This window comes from Salmo salar, chromosome ssa27, assembly GCF_905237065.1.
Source record: "Salmo salar chromosome ssa27, Ssal_v3.1, whole genome shotgun sequence".
Classification (NCBI taxonomy): Eukaryota; Metazoa; Chordata; class Actinopteri; order Salmoniformes; family Salmonidae; genus Salmo; species Salmo salar.
Genome location: NC_059468.1, coordinates 7,033,141 through 7,054,104, shown reverse-complemented (window position 1 = coordinate 7,054,104; position 20,964 = coordinate 7,033,141). Strand labels below are relative to the sequence as shown.

The following is a 20,964-nucleotide window of genomic DNA, read 5'->3' as shown; positions in this document are numbered from 1 at the left end:
GGCAGGGACTGGGAGACTAGTCAGGATCGAGGCAAAGATAAACAGAGCAAAGTACAGAGAGGTCCTTGATGAAAACCTGCTCCAGAGCGCTCAGGGCCTCAGACTGGAGTGAAGGTTCACCTTCCAACAGGACAACTACCCTAAGCACGTAGCCAAGACAATGCAATAGTGGCCTCGGGACCAGTCTCTGAATGTCCTTGAGTGGCTCAGCCAGAGCCCGGACTTGAACCCGATCTAACATCTCTGGAGAGACATGAAAAAAGCTGTGCAGCGACGCTCCCCATCCAACCTGACAGAGCTTGAGAGGATCTGCAGAGAAGAATGGGAGAAACTCCCCAAATACAGATGTGCCAAGCTTGTAGCGTCATACCCAAGAAGATCTGTAATCGCTGCCAAAGTTGCTTCAACAAAGTACAGAGTAAAGGGTCTGAATACTTATGGAAATGTGATATTTCAGTTGTTTATTTTTAATAAATCTGCAAACATTTCTAAAACATTTTTTGCTTCGTCGTTATGGAGTATTGTGTGTAGATTGAGTTATTTTTTTCTCCATCCATTCTTGAATAAGGCTATAAAGTAACAAAATGTGGGAAAAGTCAAGGGGTCCGAATACTTTCCAAATGCACTCTATGTGATTGTGTGTTTTTACTGTTGCCACATTTTAAAGGAAGGACATCTCCTTGGTTTTTCAGGTTCAGTAAAGAGGAATACATCTGGGTGGACATTCTTTAATCTGAGCCTCCTTTCACACTCAAATCATATTTTAGGTGCCATGGAATTACTCTCAAGTGACTTCAGTCAAAACTGAAACTTTGAACAACACTCTCCAACTCCTTGCTCAGACTTGGGCACACGCACGCCACACCAAAAGTTACAGAAATCTTCTTGGCTCACAGTTTCATAGTTTGTGGTCAAGCTTGTCTGCTGTTGTATATCTGCTGCCTGCTAAATCAAATGTTGGTTGGAGGCCTCTCCTTGTCCATTTTGGCTCTGTTCTGCTGTATAGACAAGGATCTGAGTGGGAATGTGCTCCGTCTGTGGGGTGTTATCCAAAGAATGGGGGATATATGAAGGCATGACGTCAGTTTCACTTTTTCCATCTCACTCCCAAGATTGCTCTGGAAAATGACACGGTGCATTTAACACATCTGTGCTCACTCATATTTACGAGCCCGTTTTATCAGTTCTAAAAAGCTCCTAATTGAAACCTGTACTGTGCTCCACCAAGCAGAAGAATGTACTTTAATGTCTGGTGTTTCCATTATTTTCCATGGCTTGATTCCATGCAACACTGAATCAGCTGCCGGGTGTAAATCGTGCACTCTAATCAGGGTGTGTTAGGGACCACAAATTATACCTTATAATCTCCTAATGTTTTCATGAGAAATCTCCCAGATTCCAAAGGCATTTGAGGAACTTCCGTAATGAAATGGACAGAAATTTGTTAGGGGCTTTCAAAATGACACCTCTCATTAGAATGCTGTGGTCATGTGTAAACCTTTCTCTTTTATTCAATGGTACTGCATTTAAAGTCCCTGATGGCGCACTCATGAATATTCAGAAGAGTAGGGGTTGTCATAGGAACAGTTTTATAAAAACAGGAAGTACTTTAGTTCTCTGTCTAGTTACACCGTACCGTAGGGAAATGCTTTTCAAACCAATAATTGCTCTCTAAGGCACAGCAATTTTTTTACTATTTTCCTCTCCTTCTAGCATGTAGGAAAATTGCCTCCAATTCAGATTCGGTTCAGTTGTACAAAGACATTTTCACCTTTTGTGTTTTGTAAAATAGCTACATCCTTAATCCTAGGCGTTTTTAGAATACAGCTTCCTGCGTCTTCTAATTTGGATCCAGAAGACAACCATGATGTCATGATTGAAAGACTCTTTCAAAATATTCTGTAGTTTGGTTCTCCAGGGCAGCGGTGGCAGGCACACTGTCCAAAGCCCTAAACCCTGGCTACATCATCAAACAAAGACAGACAATGCGTCATCCAGCAAAGGGCAAACCAACAGTAATCAATGGAATGGGACAAACATAGTACAGGTCAAATGTAAAGCCCGGCTAGACGAGACAGAAAGAGATTCGGTGGATCTTTAATTACCGTAGGTCAAAATGGACCTCAACCAAGTCTTTGACGTGCTCAGACGCATTAATGCACCGGTCCTGCGAGCCCGTTAATCTTTACTAATGCATTCTGTTAACACCCATCTATGTGCTAAACACTAACTGTAAACCTGGCGCAGCCAGATAGCCATGTCCAGTGTCCCGTAGCGCTCCCATTACAGAGAGAAAGAACAAGGGCACTCTTATTCAACAGGGGAGGAGGCTTTAGGGAACCGTGTCAGATAGAATCCATTTTGATTTGAAATGCAAATGCCACTGACACGCCCATTTCTCGCTGTCCTTTTGAGGCGACTGTGCAGTCCTAATGGGAGGAACATTTCAAGGAAAGCCTCCAAACAAACAAGAGTCTAATGGGTGGCGTTCCACCGTCAGGTGAATTTTGGCCCCCTGTGACGTCATGGGAAAGTGCATTTCCAAATCTGTCACCTTTTGATAGTGTGTATATCATATCTCTGATATTATTGGCTCCCTGTTTTTTTTCCCCCATCCCTGATTTCGGAGAGACTGGGCCAAGGTCATTGCTATTTGAATCGGGGCATTTTCATGCTATGCTTAAATTTGTTAGCCTGACGTAACGGAGGAGGGAGGCTTGATGACTTTGATGATGATAATTTGTTTAATCAAGTGATTCAGTGGCTGGCTGGAATGAGGGCCGACTGCCCTGACTCCAGACCCAGGATGTCCTGCAGAGACACTGAAGCCTCATGGCTGTCTCCAATAATTCCTCCTCAGTGCCAAGGCTTGGTAAAATACCAGACCTGACCTACCATACCAGCCAGTGCCTGGACTTTGATATTAGGTACAAAGTTTACAGAACCTCTTCAAAATGTTCCACGGGTTCATGGCATCTTCTGAAGCGTTGTGTTCCCCTTTTTGTGTGGCTTCACATCACTATGTTTGACTTATTGACCACATAAGGCATCTTGACAGGTTTTGTTGGGGTCTAGGCTAGACATCTGTACTTGTGTGGGGTATAGTAGCATCTCCCCTTTTAGTGAGGTGTGTACCACCACAGTCTGTGCTCTCCAGCTTTAAGGCGCTATACGTCTCTTCTGTTCCTGCTTAGAGGTCCGGCCTTCAAAGTGTTCCCGGGTACCAGCTACTGAGACCTATTCAAAGGCTCTAAAGTTGTGTCTTGAAGTTTCCGGTAACCAATGAAAACACTGGCTAGGTGCTCGGTGTGTCTCTGGGACCAATCAGAATGCTTCTTCTACTTGATCCTAAGCATCTTCTGCCCATCCATATGGAGACAGTAAGACAGATGGTGGAGCACAGGATGGCCTTGTGTTGTTTCAGGAACTCAGGGAAAGCTAGACGGCAGATTTCATAACTGCACATTCTTCAGGAACTACAGCAGAGGGATAGAATTGGGCTGCGTAGCGAGTGTAAGATTTGGCAGATACGTTAAAGCTGTTTTTAGCTGCACAGTTTTGTCAGCGATCACAATCGCTGGTTCCTGACGGAGAACAAAACGGTACATTTAGGAGGTTCTGGCCGTGTGTATGCGCGTGCATGTGTGTGTGTGCCTCTCGGCCGAAAGTGTGTTTTCTGTGTTGATAAAGTTGGCTTCTCCAAGGGTCCAGAGGGGTGAAGATGCTCCTTCTGCCACACAATCATTAATGATGGAGAAAGCAGCCAAGATGTGGTACTGGTAAAGGACCTATTTCTGTTTCCACAGAATGGAATATGAATTGCCTCCTCTTTCTCAAATATGAGCTCAGGGCTAGAGCGCTGCTTTGAACAGTCAGACAAAAGCTCCATAGAAACCAAGCAAACCCGCTTTTTGTAAAAGCCCTGATATTTATATTCAGGAGGGTAGCTTATATGCCTATGGGTTTTGTGACTTTGTAACTTTATTGCGTGGAATACAAAAAACAGAGACCGGAAAATCCTGTTCTGTTCCAGCTGTTTTACAAAAAGTTGTCTACATAATGTGCTGGAGATGATATTGTCCAGAACCGTGTGAGTTGTTTACCCTTGCTTTGTGAGCTAATTGTGGCTACATTGTTTTTCTGTTAATTAGCTAGGAATGCAATCCCAGCAGCTGGCATGCATAAAACATGGAGGTTTTTTTTTTTCTCCCTTTTTGTTGTGGAGAGGTTTGTTTCAACAAACATGGAAACCAAATCGGACGGAGCGATGGTATTCTGTCAAGCGTCACACACACACACACACACACTCAAATGGCTTCCTCTCTGTAGAGTAGTGTTTGATCTCTTCCTGTGTACGAGGCCTGAATCACTCCCTAAACGCCCGGCTACAACAGCTAATCTTCAGCATATGCCACTTCCTAAACTGATAATCCACCCAGTAATTGTGTGACTGTGTGAAAGGTTAGTATGTACTGTAAGTGTGTCCCCCTGCACCTTCTTGTTACCAAAACAGGAAGAGGCTACATATTTAAAGCTGTGGCATCATTCAGAGCAGCTTTGTTCTATGAGAATCTGAGGTTAAGGTCAATGTTTCAATATATCTTCATGATGCACTGTTGAATAGTCTGTGACTGTGCAAACCTATAAGGTAACTAGCCCAGCTCCCAAGGCCTTGTCTCATTAATTGGCTATTAGATGACTCTTGCCTTCCCACTCTTCATATGTTGCCACTTGACTTGAGCATGCCTTTAGGGCTGTTATTGTTTCCATCTTACCTCCGTAGTGTGGTCAGTGTACGTAGCTTGCGGTGAGGGCTAAGTGCCTCAGTGTGAAACTTTAGATCTGTCTCTGAATCAGTGTTTGAATGTAGCGATGGGGCATGGCTACCCCGACCCCCAAAAAACAGCTAACCCCCCTGGTCCTGGATCACAGTCCCTGCAGGTTGTGCTGAGACCCGGGTTGGTGCTCCAGTAATTTTTTTTAAATTTTGTGCTAACGTTGGTTTTGTGCTCTGCTGGATTAGCCCTGGATAATGGGATCAGGGATCACCACCTGCTTCTCTCTTCCTCCCCCTGCCGGTACTGACTGTGTCACTCCCTTCATCAACCTCTCAACATTCATTTTCCTCTTCATAGTCAGCATCATAGTCAGCATCGTCATGCCCTCAGGTACACTAACAGATAAACAGGTCCACACTGCTCTCAGAGGAACTAGTCATCACTGCTATGGCAACTCTATCTCCACTACCTCTCTCCCTCGTCGTTCTATCTTTCATCTTGGCCAATCTCTCTCTTTTTTTTCCCTCCCTATCTCTCACGGCCCACCCTCTTCCTACTGTCGTCCCCCCCCCAGAGTGTAGTGCCCTCCTGACTCCCGTGAACACAAATCCTCTTAAGGGAAGGGTCGGATGGGAATTCAATTGCTGCACTGTGAAGATTGAAGCAGATCAGCCACTGAAGCGGTGAAATCACCCCCCATACACATGGCCCATATCTATCCAGATAAGGGCCCATTTGCAGCAGTGGGGCAGTGAGAGATGGACTGAGCTTTGGAGGAATTTGGCAGGTCATAATTTCTTCTGCACAAATAGATAAGTGTGTGGGGAAAAGGCCATATGTATAAATGAGCTTGAGTGTGGGTGAAAGAGCATGAACTTTTTCGCATCCCACCGGTCCGTTCTTAAGTTTTCTTGCTGTAAATGAAAGGAATAAGATTGGAAATGACAGCAAACTCTAAATACTATGACCTAACACATTTGGAAAATAATCTTGTTACGACAACTCAACTTGCCTGTCCATGCCTGTAAAATTGGATAAGTTATCAAATAAAAAGACAACTAATCCTCAAAAGTCACATTGCGCCTTGGCTACGAAGAGACAACGAAAGCTCCCCCCCCAACGAGCCACTTTTCTGCTTTATGTTGTGAGAAAGACAACATGACATTGTGGTCAGGTCACCTTTGACCCCCCCCCACTCCTAGGAGCTCTTTCATGTCACAGCCCTTCCTGGCTGCATGGGGTTAATGAGCTGGCTCTGAAAAACTCATGAGTTTCCTGTTAAGAAAAGGGTTAAAAGCCTGGACGGAAGCCGGACAAAGGCACACACAGCAACTTTTTTGACCACTCTGGCCGAGGCTTAGAATCTGGATTAAATTAAACTTTGAACCAGCAGCTAATTTATCCATCACGCCCCCCTCCCTGGATGCCATAGCTCTTTTAGGGGCCCGGGGAACCAAACACAAAGGCTTTGAGCGATGCTGATTGAAGCCATGCCTTTATCCTGACACACTGAAGGGGATAGCAGACTGTTTGAAGTGTGAATGAGAAGTGCCTTGTGACACAATGGCAATAGTGGCATGGATCAGAGGTATTGCTAGTTAGCATAGCGGTTTAGTATAGCTGGCTTAGGCAGAAGCACATGGGTCGAGGTGACTGGTGACTTCTTTGGTTGCTTTTTTGCCTGAAATTCTTTCCAAACATGCCATTGTTGAAAAGGCTCAGAACGGGGATACAGCCCCGCAATACAAATAGGTCAGCCTTGAGAAGGTATTAGATTAATCTACAGTTTTAAATGTTTTGTATACCTTTTGGAGTGGGAGAGGCAATGAAAGTAAATGTAAAAATCTGTATTATGCTACTGTGTGGGCAGTATGAGGAAAAAAAGCATCAAAATACATATTGTACAATTAGTTTCTCACGCACATGCCCATGCTTTGTTCACAAAGTGCAGTCAGCAGTGCAGAACATGGGTCCGGGTGATACCATATGGTCCTCTTGAGTGCTTATATATGCTGTAGCAGAGAGATTACCCCCCCCCATTTACTCATCCAGGGGGTAGCTAGCTAGCAGCACCTGTGTTTGTAGAGGAATGGTGGATATGGCAGACAGGCTGTGACCTGAAAGGGTGCATTCATCTCCTGCTGTTGAGCCCTGCAGAGCACCAACACCCCGACTAATAGAGGGGTCAGAGGGGGGTTGGGGGGGGGGACACATGCAGGGGAGCATGTTTCCCTGTGTCTGTGTACATGTGAGAACACATGCCGCTTCAGTTGTTTGTGCCTCTCTGCATGCTTGGAGGTTTGTGTGTGCCAAGGCAGTGTACTGTAAAGGTCTGCCTGGCAGCTTCCCCCGTGACCCAGGTGTTTGTTGCTGTTTTACGTAACTTGGTTTCATTGCGAAAACCTTGAATCGAGTCCTTGGAATATGAAACTGAATACTGTTAGGAGGATTTGGTTCAGTCATTGTCGATGTCGATGTCAAAGTCAAATTATACATTGCTCTACTTATTCAAACAATGCAGTAATCGGGAATGCATCTTTGGTGAAAAGTATCCATCCTCCTTCATTCCCTCCCTCTGGCTCGTATTAAGATATAAGGAAAAGGCGAAGGCCTGTTTTATCTCTCCAAGACGAGGACTTGGCAGATCCTCTCAGCATTCCTCCTCCTCCGATAGCTTTTCATCAGGCAGGAATGCCTTTCAGTCACTGACAGCTCCCGGGCGGAACGGTACGAATCTGGAGCACACGCTGTAAGCCAGCCTTGTGTTCAGGAAGAACCCAATCGTACCCGAGTGTTACATATCAAACCAAAGAGATGAGCGATTTGAACAGAACCCAAGGCCTGTTTCCTGCTATATCCATCCTGCATACTCTCCCTAATGTGCACAGGCCCCATCGAGAATACTCAAGCATACCTGCCAACCTGGGAGAAAAAGTATTCATTTTCTTTTTCTTTAAAAAGCAGGCCTCTCTTCCACCTGTAGGCTAAAAATCTAAGTAGGAGATTATTAATGTGCTGCAGGTGAAGTCAGAAAGGTGGAATCTACCTCTTTGAGGGCATAAGGACATTTCAACATTTCCCCGTACATGGCCACCAGGGATTTCACTACAGGAATGGAAATCCGGTCTGTGTTATATTAAGATCAATGAGTCACGGTAGAGTTACTCGGACTTGGAGAATAAGCTCTTGGGGAAGTGTTAATTTTCTTCAGCGTGATTGTATGGAGCCGACCGTGGGGCAGGCCTGCTCATTTTCCCCATGACTGAAATGGCCTCATCTTGCTTTAGTGTGCCTCTAGCCAAAAGTGCTTCAGTAGAGGTTACTGTGTGAGACAGTTTTGGTCCGGCTATTAATTAAAGGTGAAACTGATGACGCCGTTGGAATTGCGGTGTGTGTGTGTGTGTGTGTGTGTGCGTGTCTGTGCGTGTGTGTTGGCTGCAGTAATTGCTCTTACCTGAGGCTTTCAAATAATGCCCCCTCGTCTGCTTTCTCTTTTGTGCTCTCTCCTTTTTTAACACTCTCTCACTTTCCCCCTCCCCTCATCAACCTTTAGGTGATATGAGCCATGATGAATAAGGCCAATGATTAACTAGCTGGAGGAGTAATTCAGTGCCTATAACCTGAATAGATGACATTTTGTTAACCGCTCTTCCACTATCATCCTCATAGTAATTTTGCTGGAGACGTTTGAGGACCAACAGTCATTGCCTTAATTTTCTCAAAGGGCTTTGCCTGAATATGTGGCCTTGGAAAGCATGTTGCTGAAAATGTGTTATTTTCAGGTGAACTGGAATGCGAAAGGAAGGTCTGTTTCAAACCTTTCGTGAAAAGTTTCTTTGTGATGAAGTGCGTTTTGCCGAGTTAGTCAGGGATGTGTGAAATGAACGCTAAGCGGGTACAAAGGCAGGGCGAAAGAACAGCGTCTCCAACGACATTCAGACAAGTCAGAACCGGTCAAAATGGTGAATTTGCAAACACGGCGTGGTACTTTTCCACTTCAGACGATATCAATTAGGGGGTCAGTGGTTTACTGAGGGTTGAAACTTTTCTAAGCCCCTTCCCCTCTCTCCCCACTCGTGTTAAACAAGCAACATCCTCCTCTCACAGATCTGCCCTCTGAAGAGACCTACCGTTCATGTTTACACGGGCACCATTTTGACTGGCCCAGTGTTATTTGTGTGGATAGTGGACTTGATATATGGTAGTCAAGTAAGAACGTTGCTCCTGGATGTGGGAATTCTAGATTACTGATGCTTCTGAACTCAATAGTTTTTTTGTAATAGCTAGAGGTTTTAGGGTTATAGAACATTAGACCTGTTTTAATACAGGCCTAAGCACTTAAAACCACCCTGTGCTTGTTTCTGTTCAGCCTTGCCTCTGTTACAGCTTCCTATTTTCACTGTGACTTGAGGGAAGAAACCTGCCGTGCTGCGGCAAATCTTTCAGTTTCCCTCCTCACAAAAATGACTCGCAGGTGAAGCCCATTTCCCAGCATATTGGGTTTCCGAGCTGACAAAGAATCTAGGGTTTCCTGTGCGTATCAAAAGATGTTTAACGGGGCTGAGGAATTTCCCAATTCCCAACCCGGGGGCAGGCAGTATTCCAAATGGTAGACTTGGGATTCCAGAGAGGGCTGTGTGCAGAAAGAACTCTGTCACTTTCTCCCGGCTTGGATGCAATAGAGCTGAGATATTCACTAAAAACTTTACATGTTGAAACCACGTGAGCCGCATTTGCTTCTTGTTTCACTCAAGGTTTACATTAACTTTACATTAGGCTCATCAGGTGCCTCAGCGAATGAGTCAAGCAGACAGGCTTTAATTGGTATGCGAGTAAAATATTTAGTTTTTCTGAGATTAAGTTAATTAGCCATAATGTGTCGTAGCGTGTGTGAGCGTTCACACACATTGACACACCGATACCACAGCGAAATTGGCACATATGTCACATGTTATGTTATATTGCAACATTGCAAAACGATTGTGTCTCGTGAATCGTGTTATGGCTTGTTATGCTTTATGGAATACACATTTCTTATTATTTTATCTCGCTGGACTGCGTAAATAGGATTGTGCAGGCAGGTAGGTTTACTCTATTGTCCCACGGCCAGGCTATCAGTAGCGTCTGTTTTCGTTGGAAACCTTGAAATTGACTTTCTTCCTCTCAGGATGTTGTCTCTTATTGGGCGTCTGTAGGAAAAACATTGTATTTTTTGGCACAGGCGCAAAAGAAAAGTATTTTGACAAAATACTTTTATTTTGCACAGTCTGTACTATCAGGTTCTTTATGATTCTTGCCTCATGTTATATTTATGCAGTCTGAGGTAGATTAATCGTCAGTGTATGTGAGGACGGAGTTAGTCAAGCTCTCTGTTCTCTTTTGTGAGACATTATTGCGAAAACTCCTGTGCCTGGTCTTATTTTGGTCAAACTGTAACAAAGGTTCCCCAGCCAGCTTATGCAGCTTGTGTTTGTTCACATATGGATGTAATTTAAGGTAGTTTGAGCTGCTTGACTGGACTTTGACACGTTGTTTGTTTGGAGAACTAAAGCAAAGCTTATGCTGAACATTTTTTTTATGCCCCCCGCCCCATATGTCAGAACTTGACGGCTTTTTGGGGGGGTATAGAATGTCCTTGCATTGTGGAGAACTAAAGAAACTGATCTGTGAAACGGTTCTCAAAGTACTGAGCATATTTACCCAGCAGTATGTGGTGAGCTGATCCAGTTCCATAGAGCAGCAAGATCTGCAGGTTTTAATTCGAGCACAGTCCCAGACAGTTTACTCACTCTTTATGAGGACGTAAAGATCAGCTAATGCACCCGTAAATGACTGCTCTCCGGCATTCATTTGATGATGGAGTCCCAACTGCTACCACGAAATGAAAAGGTAACAAATCCACCTATAAACTCTCCACGTCAACCCAAGTGTGGCACTGCTTTGAAACAGGAAGGAGCCATTGCATCTAGATTACTTCCTGAACTTTCCAAAGGAGCACTTCAGCTGGGTTCACTTCAGTGTTCATCATTCAGTTCATTACGAGTGGTGACAGTTTTGGAATCGCAGATCAACCGCCGATCAATTGTTCAAAAGCTAGTCATAGATATACTGTCAACACTCGTCTTTGTAGCTCTTCTTAACTGTGTCTTTGTATTCCAATTAGGATTATAAAGGCTTTATATACTTAACAAAAAAAATCAATCATTAACCAGAAAGCCCTATTGTGGATGCATTATTTATGCTGTTATGCATGATGAAAAAGAACATGTGGCAAAGTGAGCTACTAGCAACAGAGCCAGATGAACAGATTCTGTTTCCTGGATTTTGTGGTAAATGTCAACACACACACACACACACACACACACACACACACACCAAGCTACAAAGCTGTCCCCCGCACTCCGGGAATAGCTCCAGGGCACACAGTCTGGTTTTAGGGAGAGTTTGATTTGTGTCAACTTCCTGCAGTAACAGCCCCTCCCCTCCAGTGTCTCAAAGACCATCAATTTGTTTCTTATTATGATCCCAGGAGGGAAATAAAAGTCGACGGTTCTGAAGAGCGCGGAGAGACATCCGTCCACCCTACTCCCCCTCCTTTCCTCCACCACCACAACCATTTGCTTAGCTTGTGGGTCAGTGTTTGAACTCCCACTTCATTGCTGTAGACTTGTAGCCTTTATGAACTAATTTCTCAACCCCAATTACATTTGACAAACAAATCCTCACCAACAAACATCAATTATGAAGCCAGCTTGCTCCTGCCGGTTGTTTGTTTAGCATTAGTATGTGCTAGCGTTAGCCTACAAAATGGCCACCAACAGGTGCCAACCTAGCAGTCCATTGCTGTTGTCATTATCTCTTAAGACAAAAAGTGACAAACTAAACACCACATAGAACTGATAACAAGCGTAAAATCTTCACTATTGAAACACTGCATCTCGAATCCAGCCATTCTAGCCCACTCAAGCCAATTGCTTTCACCCAGTCACCTCTAATCCTTTCCTCCCAGCCAGGTCCGGCACCGGGAAAAGCCGTAGCCATCCATCCGTTCAGGGCCGATAAAAAAGCCACCTTGTAAATGTGCATGTGGGAGAGCGATGGGAAGGACGCCAGGCCAGAGTGGTGGCAGTATTGATCACCGTATGGATCCGTGGCTTGCTGAGTTTACAGATGAACATAATCTACCTGCACTACTTTGTTGTTTAACACAGAGACACTCAGGCTTTTTTTCCTTCAGAAAATCATTGACTTTCAGGGTTCACTTTTGTTTTCCCCAATCCTGGGGAGAGGAGACCGATTTCCTTTGATAACACAGTGGTACCCAATGGTCTTACAGAAGCGGACAATACGGAACAATGACCATTGAAGGCTTAATATAGCGTGGACACTGTACTTACTGTGAGGTACAATGACTGACATCAGTGAATATCCTTAAGAAAAATGACAGCATTGCAAGTCAAGTGCTTTATGTTGCAACGGCCCTCGCTCGCCCTCGTAGTTAACTTATGGTTCTCTTAAGGAAATATTTTTGAGCGGGAGCAGAGCAACCGACGGACAAAGAATGTCTGAGGCACTGTCTGCCCTCTGTCTCTTGCTTTCCACTCCTGTCAATGATGTAAGCCTTACTGTGTGTGCGTGCCCATGCGTGTGTGAGTGTTTTCGTGTGTGTCTGCATACCTTTGAGGATCACTTTTTTTTTCTTCTTCTTCCCCTGTCTCCCCTGTATTGGGGTGGGATAATATTGACCGTGTAAGAAGTGAATGCAATGTGTCTACACGGATTAGAGACGGGGCAAGAGGGCTCACCCAAATTACCCTACACTACCCCCATGACCCATAGCCACTCACCCAACTCTAACTACCTCCCCTCACATTCGCGCTAGCTTACAGCTAACTGCACACGCCATAAAGAGAGCCTCTTTGACTTTCGGACACCGCCAGCCATGGGCTTGGCGGTTTCACAAGCTTTTAGCAAAGCAACCTGCAGGCCACAGATTGTCTACTGCAGCGCGTAATCGCTCTCTCTCTCTCTCTCTCTCTCTCTCTCTCTCTCTCTCTCTCTCTCTCTCTCTCTCTCTCTCTCTCTCCTTCCTTGACACTCGCTCGTTTCTGCCTCTCCTCTCTTCTTCCTCCTCTTGTGTATTATATTTCTTTCCCTATAGACGTTCTCCACGGAGACCCACTGCATCCAGCAGCAAGCCTCCTGCTGGTCACTAGTTGTTCATTAGGTGCAGACAGATAGTAGGAACGGTAGTTCTGTTCTAATAAAAGCCACGGTGCCGCTTGTTATCGCAGTCTCGCTGTCAGTCAGGCGCTAGACTAGGTGCTGCTTGTTGCTTGTTAGGTTCTTGGCTAAGGATTAGGCGGCTAAGGCTCTGACTGGCTGGATGGATTCTCCATGGGCTTTTTCCCATTCATTCATACCAGTGAAGAGGGATTGTATTTTTTGTATCTGCCAGCTCTCACTGTGTTAGTTAGGGTCATACCTGGATGTGGACAATGACCCCCAGACGTAGTCATTAACACTTTGGGGGGGGGGTGTATTTACAAGCACACAGTCTGTGTGTGTGTGCATGTGTGTCCGTGTGTGTGTGCTTGAAGCATTAACAGATGTCTGTCCGCACTCTAGAGCCCTAGTCTTTCTAAAGGAAAAAGTGATTTAAATAGCCTGCTTGGAAGAAACCCTTTATCTCTTGAGCTCAAATAATGCCAGTGCATAGTAGTCAAAGCATGTGTAGATTAGGCTTTGTTTGTGAAGAGAACCCAGAGGGTGATTTCTATGGAGTCCCACTACACGATTACCACATCTTAAACGTCAGTTGCTTTAATAGGCTAATTGCCATTTACACGAGTGGAGTTGACGAGCTGAAAGAGAACCCGACGCTCTGCCTGGCCTCTCACTTTCTGTGGAAGGAAAGTAAACATAGAATGGACTGGAAGGAGAAGATGGTTTTCACACGTGAGAGAATGGCCACAGAAATAGAATTACTAGTAGCCTAATTCTAGAAATCCTATTTCTATGAGGAGGGTGCTCCTTTGTTATGGAGTTCCAGGCTTGAACTCCCAGCTTGGGATAAGGTTTCAAAGGCAAGTCCTCCTGGAAGGTTAAACATGTCAATAGTGATAAGAGGCAGGAGTTTACGGACCATTTCCGCTCCAGAATGAACATCTGATTTGATCCACTCCTTGTCTTGCTCTTTGTGCCATGCACGCTATAGCAATGGCATTGTTTAGTTTCACTTTCTTTAGATTTGTGCTGTGTCGAATAATGTGGGTACACACGTGTGTGTGTGTGTGTGTGTGCGCTTGAGCGTGTGCGCGTTCGGGTGTGAGTGTGTGTGTGTGGCCTCAATTGCCTCTATCTCATTAGGCTCATTTTTTTTGTTGCTTGATTTGTGGGCTCCATCCTTTGGTTCGTTAATTGTATTATTACTGATGCATAGTGATGTGTGGGCCCAGCTAGTGAACTGAACTGGGGGGGGGGTTGGTGAAACAGAATAGGCAGCGAGGTTAAAATAAAGTTGCTTTGATCAAATTCATCCTTTGATCAGCCAGCCCTGGCCTGAATGCCTTTCTGTTGGAAAGTCATTGCTCCTTTTTGGAGGGGAGGCAGATATTGTTCTGTTTTATCATCCCCTGTCTTTTCACCAACGCTCACCACCGCAGACCTGCCCCTTTGTGACGGCGGAGAGTGTCAGGCTGCTCTTTGAAGAGAGGCAGACAGACCTTCAAACACACACTTTACCCCCACACCCCGAGGCATTTAGGGGCTATGTTCACACTCATTCCCATAGGCTCAGTTCGCTGTTTTATACACTCAGTTGTACACCTATTGCAGTCAAAGTAAAACAGGCAACCATGCATAGACACAGACACACATATGCAAACGCACCTACACACACACACACACGTTTTGTTCTTCTATACTTGTGAGGACCGAAACAAAAATTCCATTCAAAACCCTAATTCTAACCCTAACCTTAAAATAGCCTTTGTCCTCATGCGGATGTGGGAAATGGTCCCCACATGGTTAGAAACACACACACACACACACACACACACACACACACACACAAACAAACCTACTTATCACAGCTTCCTTCTGAGAAATGTGTCATCTCCTATGGGAAGTCCTCGCTCTCTTTCTTCCCCGGGCCTTTTCTGCAAAAGCAACGAGTGTAAAACTGATCCCAGGTCATTTATTTCCAGGTATATCAGCTGAACAGCACAAGAGCAGGATTGAAACGTGACAAAAACATTGGTGCACCAAACCAAAGCAGGGATGATTTATTGTTGGCCCTCTTTTGTGGCACTTTTTCTAAAGCAGCATCAGTATGGAGGGGACATCACACTCGGACTCAGACTGAGGTTGAATGGAGGTTGCCATGGGTCCTACCGAGCTATTCCACTTAATGCACACACGAACGAAGGTGCACACACACACACACACACACACACACACACACACACACACACACGCACACACACACACACACACGACAATGATGGCATTGTTTTGCCCATTGTGCAGTAATTTCACTGAGTTTGTATGAAGTTGTTGTTTGTAAAGGAAATTGAGGATAGATGACATTTTATTAACTAGCATTCTATAGTCTTGAGGGGGTTGATGTCTTTGCAAGTCACACGAACAGCATTGTTCAATTTCAGCTTTTCTATTTGCCAGTCCGTTAAACTGTAAGACAAACACACACACACACACGCTCTTCTATGAACTTTTACCCCGGCAACGATGGTGGGCGGAGCTAGACGTCTAATGTGGTTGTTTGACTCTGACACAGTGATATAGTCCAGCGTGGTTTGTCGAGACAAGTGCCCTCTGTGGTACATGGACTACGATGTTCAAGCAAATAACGATATGTCTACCTGGCAAAACATACTGTAGTGCTGAAACGACTAACTATCTTTGGGTCAACTATGGCTTTGAGTCAAGCGATAAGCCCTTTTTGGTGTTCACTTTTCATTGAAACTCAGTGCTTTCTACCAAACAATCAGACCGTGGTATCCAGAAACGTGTTCACTGCTAGAAGTATTTCAAAGACAAAAGTGGTGACTATAAGAAAGTTATGTTGGACTTGCGCCTTGGAAAGTGGTCTCGGAACAGACCAAATGCCCAGTACTTTGTCTAGATTTCTGTTGTTCTCCCTTTCAGATAGCGGACGCGGCCAAGTCGTCCTCCGAAGTGGATGATCTTTTCATTGACGACACAGGGTCCGGGGGTTACTACCCTGAGGACGACGACGACTTTACCTCGGGGTCAGGATCAGGTAAGAGTCTGGTCACCGTAGCCTTTGACTGGGTCGACACGTACAGGCAGGCAGGCTGGCACGCACGCACGCACAAAAAAGTCATTTCTGTATACTGTGTCTTTTCAAAGGATTAATTGAGACTGGCTTTTCACCCAGAGTGGGCATGTCTGTAGAACTGAGGTCTTACTTAGGTATTGAAGCCCCTTTTTACAAAACTTTTAGCTACATGCAGATGGCCAAAGCAAAGCAGGCTGTAAGAAAGAGCTTTGATAACTGTAGCGAACACTGTTCCCAGTAAAAAATGAAACCAGACTCACTTTACCTTCACCTGATCCCATTCTAGAATATCCGGAGGTGGCCTTGTCTGTTGTGATTGAATTATGAATGTGAACGTGAGGTACTTATGAAAAGCCTGATTTCACTTAGATACAGACTCGAACATAGACTGACAACCAACTGAAAGTAATTGAGTGCTGGTGAAGTAGTACAACAGTGCTATCTCCTCATCTTGCTCTGCAGGCATTGCTGAGGAGGTGATCGAGGAGGCGGTGACCGTGAGCACGCTGTACATTGCGCCCAAAGCAGAACCCACCCAGGACTCCACCAAAGACTTCACTCCCAGAGTGGAGACAGACACGCCCAGAGAAAACCTGCCTAGGGAAAAGTCCAGGAAGCCAGTCAGAACAGAGGTGAGGGAACATGACGACCTTTTAGACCGGCCCGCTAAGCTAAAGATGGACCGGCCCATTGGGCATTTGCCCGAACTGCCCTAGGACCAGTCCTTCCCCCCCCCCTATGGTAGATATTGAAAGATTGGAAAGTGTCTACTATTCTGTGGGAGTCTTTCCCCTCCCAAAATAACAGTTGAACATGCATTGACCCTGATGCTGGAATGCTATACATGAAAGTAGTCATTGGTAATAGAGCCCTAATAACGCACTAATATTAGAGCATTTTGCTAGACAGTGATCTATGCTCTTTGACCTCCCCACAGATGAAGAGTATAAACCATCAGCCATAAGTCTTAACTCGTTGACATAGCATGTCATCAAATCCCTCTAATGCATTGATGATAATACCCTCCAAGAGGTTCCTCTGGGGATAAGGATCAAGCTCCCATCTAGGCTCCTGATGTTGCTCTGGTTTGTTGTACATTATGCTGGATTACTGAATCAAACAGTCATAATCTCCCGCTTTAGAACACTACAGCATCAGCTCTTGCCCCCCCCACCCCCACCCTTGGTGTTGGGTGACGGCCTAGATTATTTTTGGCCTGGTTCCATTGTGGTCCCTTTCTCCTTCCCCTAATCCCTTACCATTCAATTTTACACATGAAGACACTAGGGAGGTGACAGCAATACAGTGGCGACTCCACCAAACCCTCCAATAGTGTTAGTGTGGCTTCTGCCATGTTGCTTTCACCTATCCAGTCTTTTCAGATCTGTTAACACGGAAGGTGTAGGGCAGGTGATTTTTACTTGGCCCTGGTTTCGGGGCTAGAGGCCCAAATATGGACCCAGGCATCTATGTTAGTACATAAATTATATCCCTCCATCTCTAACTTCCATTCTCCTGGCTTTTATGTTTGTATAAAAAAACAAAACGTTATACAATCATCGAATCCTTCCATTCTCTCCTCCCAGCCCCCAGTACCCGTCACCGAGGACGTGCGCAAGAACCAGATCACCAGCACCCTCAGCTCCCCCCTGGAGCCCATCGATGTTCGCTCGGAAAACCTCTTCCAGAGGACGGAGGTGCTGGCAGGTATGTACGGCAACAGCAGCACAGGGGTTCACCTTTTTCACACTCGACGCAGGCTACGGTGTGCAGTCTTTACCCCTGTGTCTACACATCTAAATGTTGATTATGGGTCGTGAGCTGTCGAATGGGAAATTCTGTCACATCAGGTAATTACACTGCCGTGTTATTCCTGAATTCTTGATTACAACGTTGATTATGAAGTAGGTCAGGTGCCGGGTCTGGAGCGACGCTAAAGTGTGTCTGCTGCCGAGATTGATGACATGAAAATCTGCGTTTGGATGTCTGGCTTTGTTTTGTTGGTTGGATCTTTGCTGCATCTTTAGCTTGTGCAGCAACTTCATATATCCTCTGCCATATAACACCTAATAATCTGTAATATAATTGCTATAACATTTCTGTTATACACTGAGTGTAAATAAACATTAGGTGCCGAAAGCGTTCCACAGGGATGCTGGCCAATGTTGACTCCAATGCTTCCCACAGTTGTGTCAAGTTGGCTGGATGTCCTTTGGATGGTGGGACCATTCTTGATACACATGGGAAACTGGTGAGCGTTAAAAATCCAGCAGCGTTGCAGTTCTTGACACAAACCAGTGCGCCTGGCACCTACTACCATACCCAGTTCAAAATACACTTAAAACTTTTGTCTTGTCCATTCACCCTCTGAATGGCACACATACACAATCCATGTCTCAATTGTCTCTTCAACTTGTCTCCTCCCCTTCACCTGCAGTGATTTTAGTGGATTTTACAGGTGACATCAATAGCGGATCATAGCTTTCACCTTGTCGGTATGTCATGGAAAGAGCAGGTGTTCCTAGTGTTTTATACACTCAGTGTACATTGTGTTATTTCCTGATCAGATCCACATTCCTTAATCATGATGTTCTGCCCATGTCTCTCATGTTCTCTACAGCTTCTGAAAATAATGTATAAAATACATTTCTACCCTTCAGTGGGACCTTCCAGAGTTAATAGCGCACTTTGCTCCAAATTAGTGTTAATTCACTTCTAATGAAATCCAAACTAGGAAAATGATCTGACTGGCAATCGCACTCTCTGATGCTGTTTTCCTTTCAGTGTCGGCGAAAAACATGTAGAGGGTTACAAATGGATTGGCATTTCAGTTCCCCTTTGTTCTGACGTCCATCTGATAGTTACTGTGAAAAAGTGGCATGGATGAGGACAAATGGGGACGTCAATACAGTCGTGCTGGAAATATATCCCACAAACATCCATCCAGTTAGCCGCCTTTTCTCATTTGGATTTTGTTGTTTATTCCAAAGTTTGCAATGTAGAAAACTTTGTCTAACTATTGTATTTCAAAATTGCTCAAATTACCTGTCATGTAGACATGTGAGGCCCTGACTTTTCGAACTGTCTGCTAGCTAAACTACTTTTTTCTGTTTTCAATTATAGTCATGTTGGCCACATCCACTAAAACCCTGGCCTTGACAGGGCTGTATATACTGTGGATTAGAGTAATGTAAAACTCTGAGTTCAGGAGACCCAGGCCCACTGGGTGGAAACAGATCTGGCTAGCTAACCTCCTCCTGTCCTCTCTACCTCCAACCTTTCCTCATCCTGTCCCCTATGGCTCCCACAAACTCAAATTGTCTGTAATCTAATTCACATTTATCCGCTCCACACCGAGGAGCCGTACGGTTTCTGGCTGTAAGCGTGCCAGATATCTTTTTACCCATGGGGCCGAGGCGCCAGTTCAACATGTGGAAATAAAACTGGAGCAGAGGGGAGATTGTTTCGCCACAAGAGCCCTAAAACAGATTACGGGCTGTAAAGAAACTTTATACAAGTATAATTGGAAGAATGATGAAATCCTATGTAAATAATTAGCATGCAGGAAACAAGGGCATGTCCTGGGAGTAATGTTGAGTAGCTTGATAGGGGGGTTGTGTAAGAAAGGTGCATTCAGTGCGTTCAAAGTTCCCCCTCTAGATGCTATAAGCTTTAATGTCCTCTGAATAGCCTTTGACCTCTAACCTCTGACCTCACCCTCTCTGTGTCCACAGCTGTCATTGCGGGTGGAGTTATTGGCTTCCTCTTCGCCATCTTCCTCATCCTCCTCTTGGTTTACCGCATGAGGAAGAAGGACGAGGGCAGCTACGACCTGGGAGAGAGGAAACCCTCTGGGGCAGCATATCAGAAGGCCCCAACCAAGGAGTTTTATGCATAAAGCCCCACCCCCTCGTGAGAAGATTGACAAATCGGAGTGACAGTTTATAGCAGTCCATGACAATGAGAAAAAACCTGTTCAAATATACTGTAACAACAAAAAAAGAAAAAAGTTAATTGAGGAAAAATGACATAAAGGAAAGCTTTTGCATAGAGTATTGTAATTAAGACATTTTCTTCTTTTTTTTAATGAAAAGCCAAGCATTGCTTATTTTATGGCATATCTCAGTGTATTTAAATATTTTGTGTATTATTTGAAAAGGCAAAAAAATATAAAAACATTTTAAAAATCTGTTAAGGTGAGAAAAAGCTGTTGCATCTGTCTTCTGTCAAAGGAGCTGTTTTTAGTCGCTGACTACTATTTAACTGTAGCAGTATGTATTTGTAAAGAAATGTTTTAAAAGTGGAAATAATTGAATATAATTATTCTGTATCAATCCTATAAAAAAAAAATATTGTCCTAGCATGTCTGCCGTTGATCTTTAAAAGGTGTATTTCATTCATTTATATTTTTTTCTCAGATGTAAAAAAAAAAAAAAAGATATATATAAGCCTTTTGTAGTTTTCATGAAGCTTTTTCATCTTCATATTAACGCTGATAACTGTCAATGTAAATGTTCTCCCTTCAGGTTACAATGTCAATCAATCTAGTTGAACTTGAGCGTTTCATTTATTTTTTGTTCGTCTTGTTTGTTTTCTTTCAATGTTTCTTTTGGTCAAAACCATTTCTTATACAGCATACATGTTAAAACACAGTAATCGGTCTTAAAAAGCTAAGATGTGTCAGGGGCTCAAGAAAAACACAAGACTTACTTTACAGTATGTCTTGTGGATGCTTTTTTTAAATGTAATTTAATTGCATACGACTTCTCATATTGCACATTCACCTCATTGTTTCTTTGCTGGTCTCGTTCAGCTCTGAGTGTTTACTATGTTTGGGGTTAAATTTGGCTCTGGGGCATTGGC

At 44.4% G+C, this 20,964-nt stretch overlaps 1 protein-coding gene across 1 annotated transcript in view; it reads left to right on the top strand.

Annotated features, from left to right (window-relative positions):
- sdc2a (Syndecan-2-A) overlaps positions 1-20,523 on the top strand; it is a 33,745-nt gene extending 13,222 nt beyond the window's left edge. The window contains 4 exon segments of the mRNA NM_001146396.1: positions 15,948-16,062; positions 16,564-16,733; positions 17,688-17,808; positions 19,836-20,523. Of these exon segments, the coding sequence (NP_001139868.1) occupies positions 15,948-16,062; positions 16,564-16,733; positions 17,688-17,808; positions 19,836-19,999 (570 nt within the window). The 3' untranslated portion in view covers positions 20,000-20,523.
- The last annotated feature ends 441 nt before the right edge of the window (positions 20,524-20,964 follow it).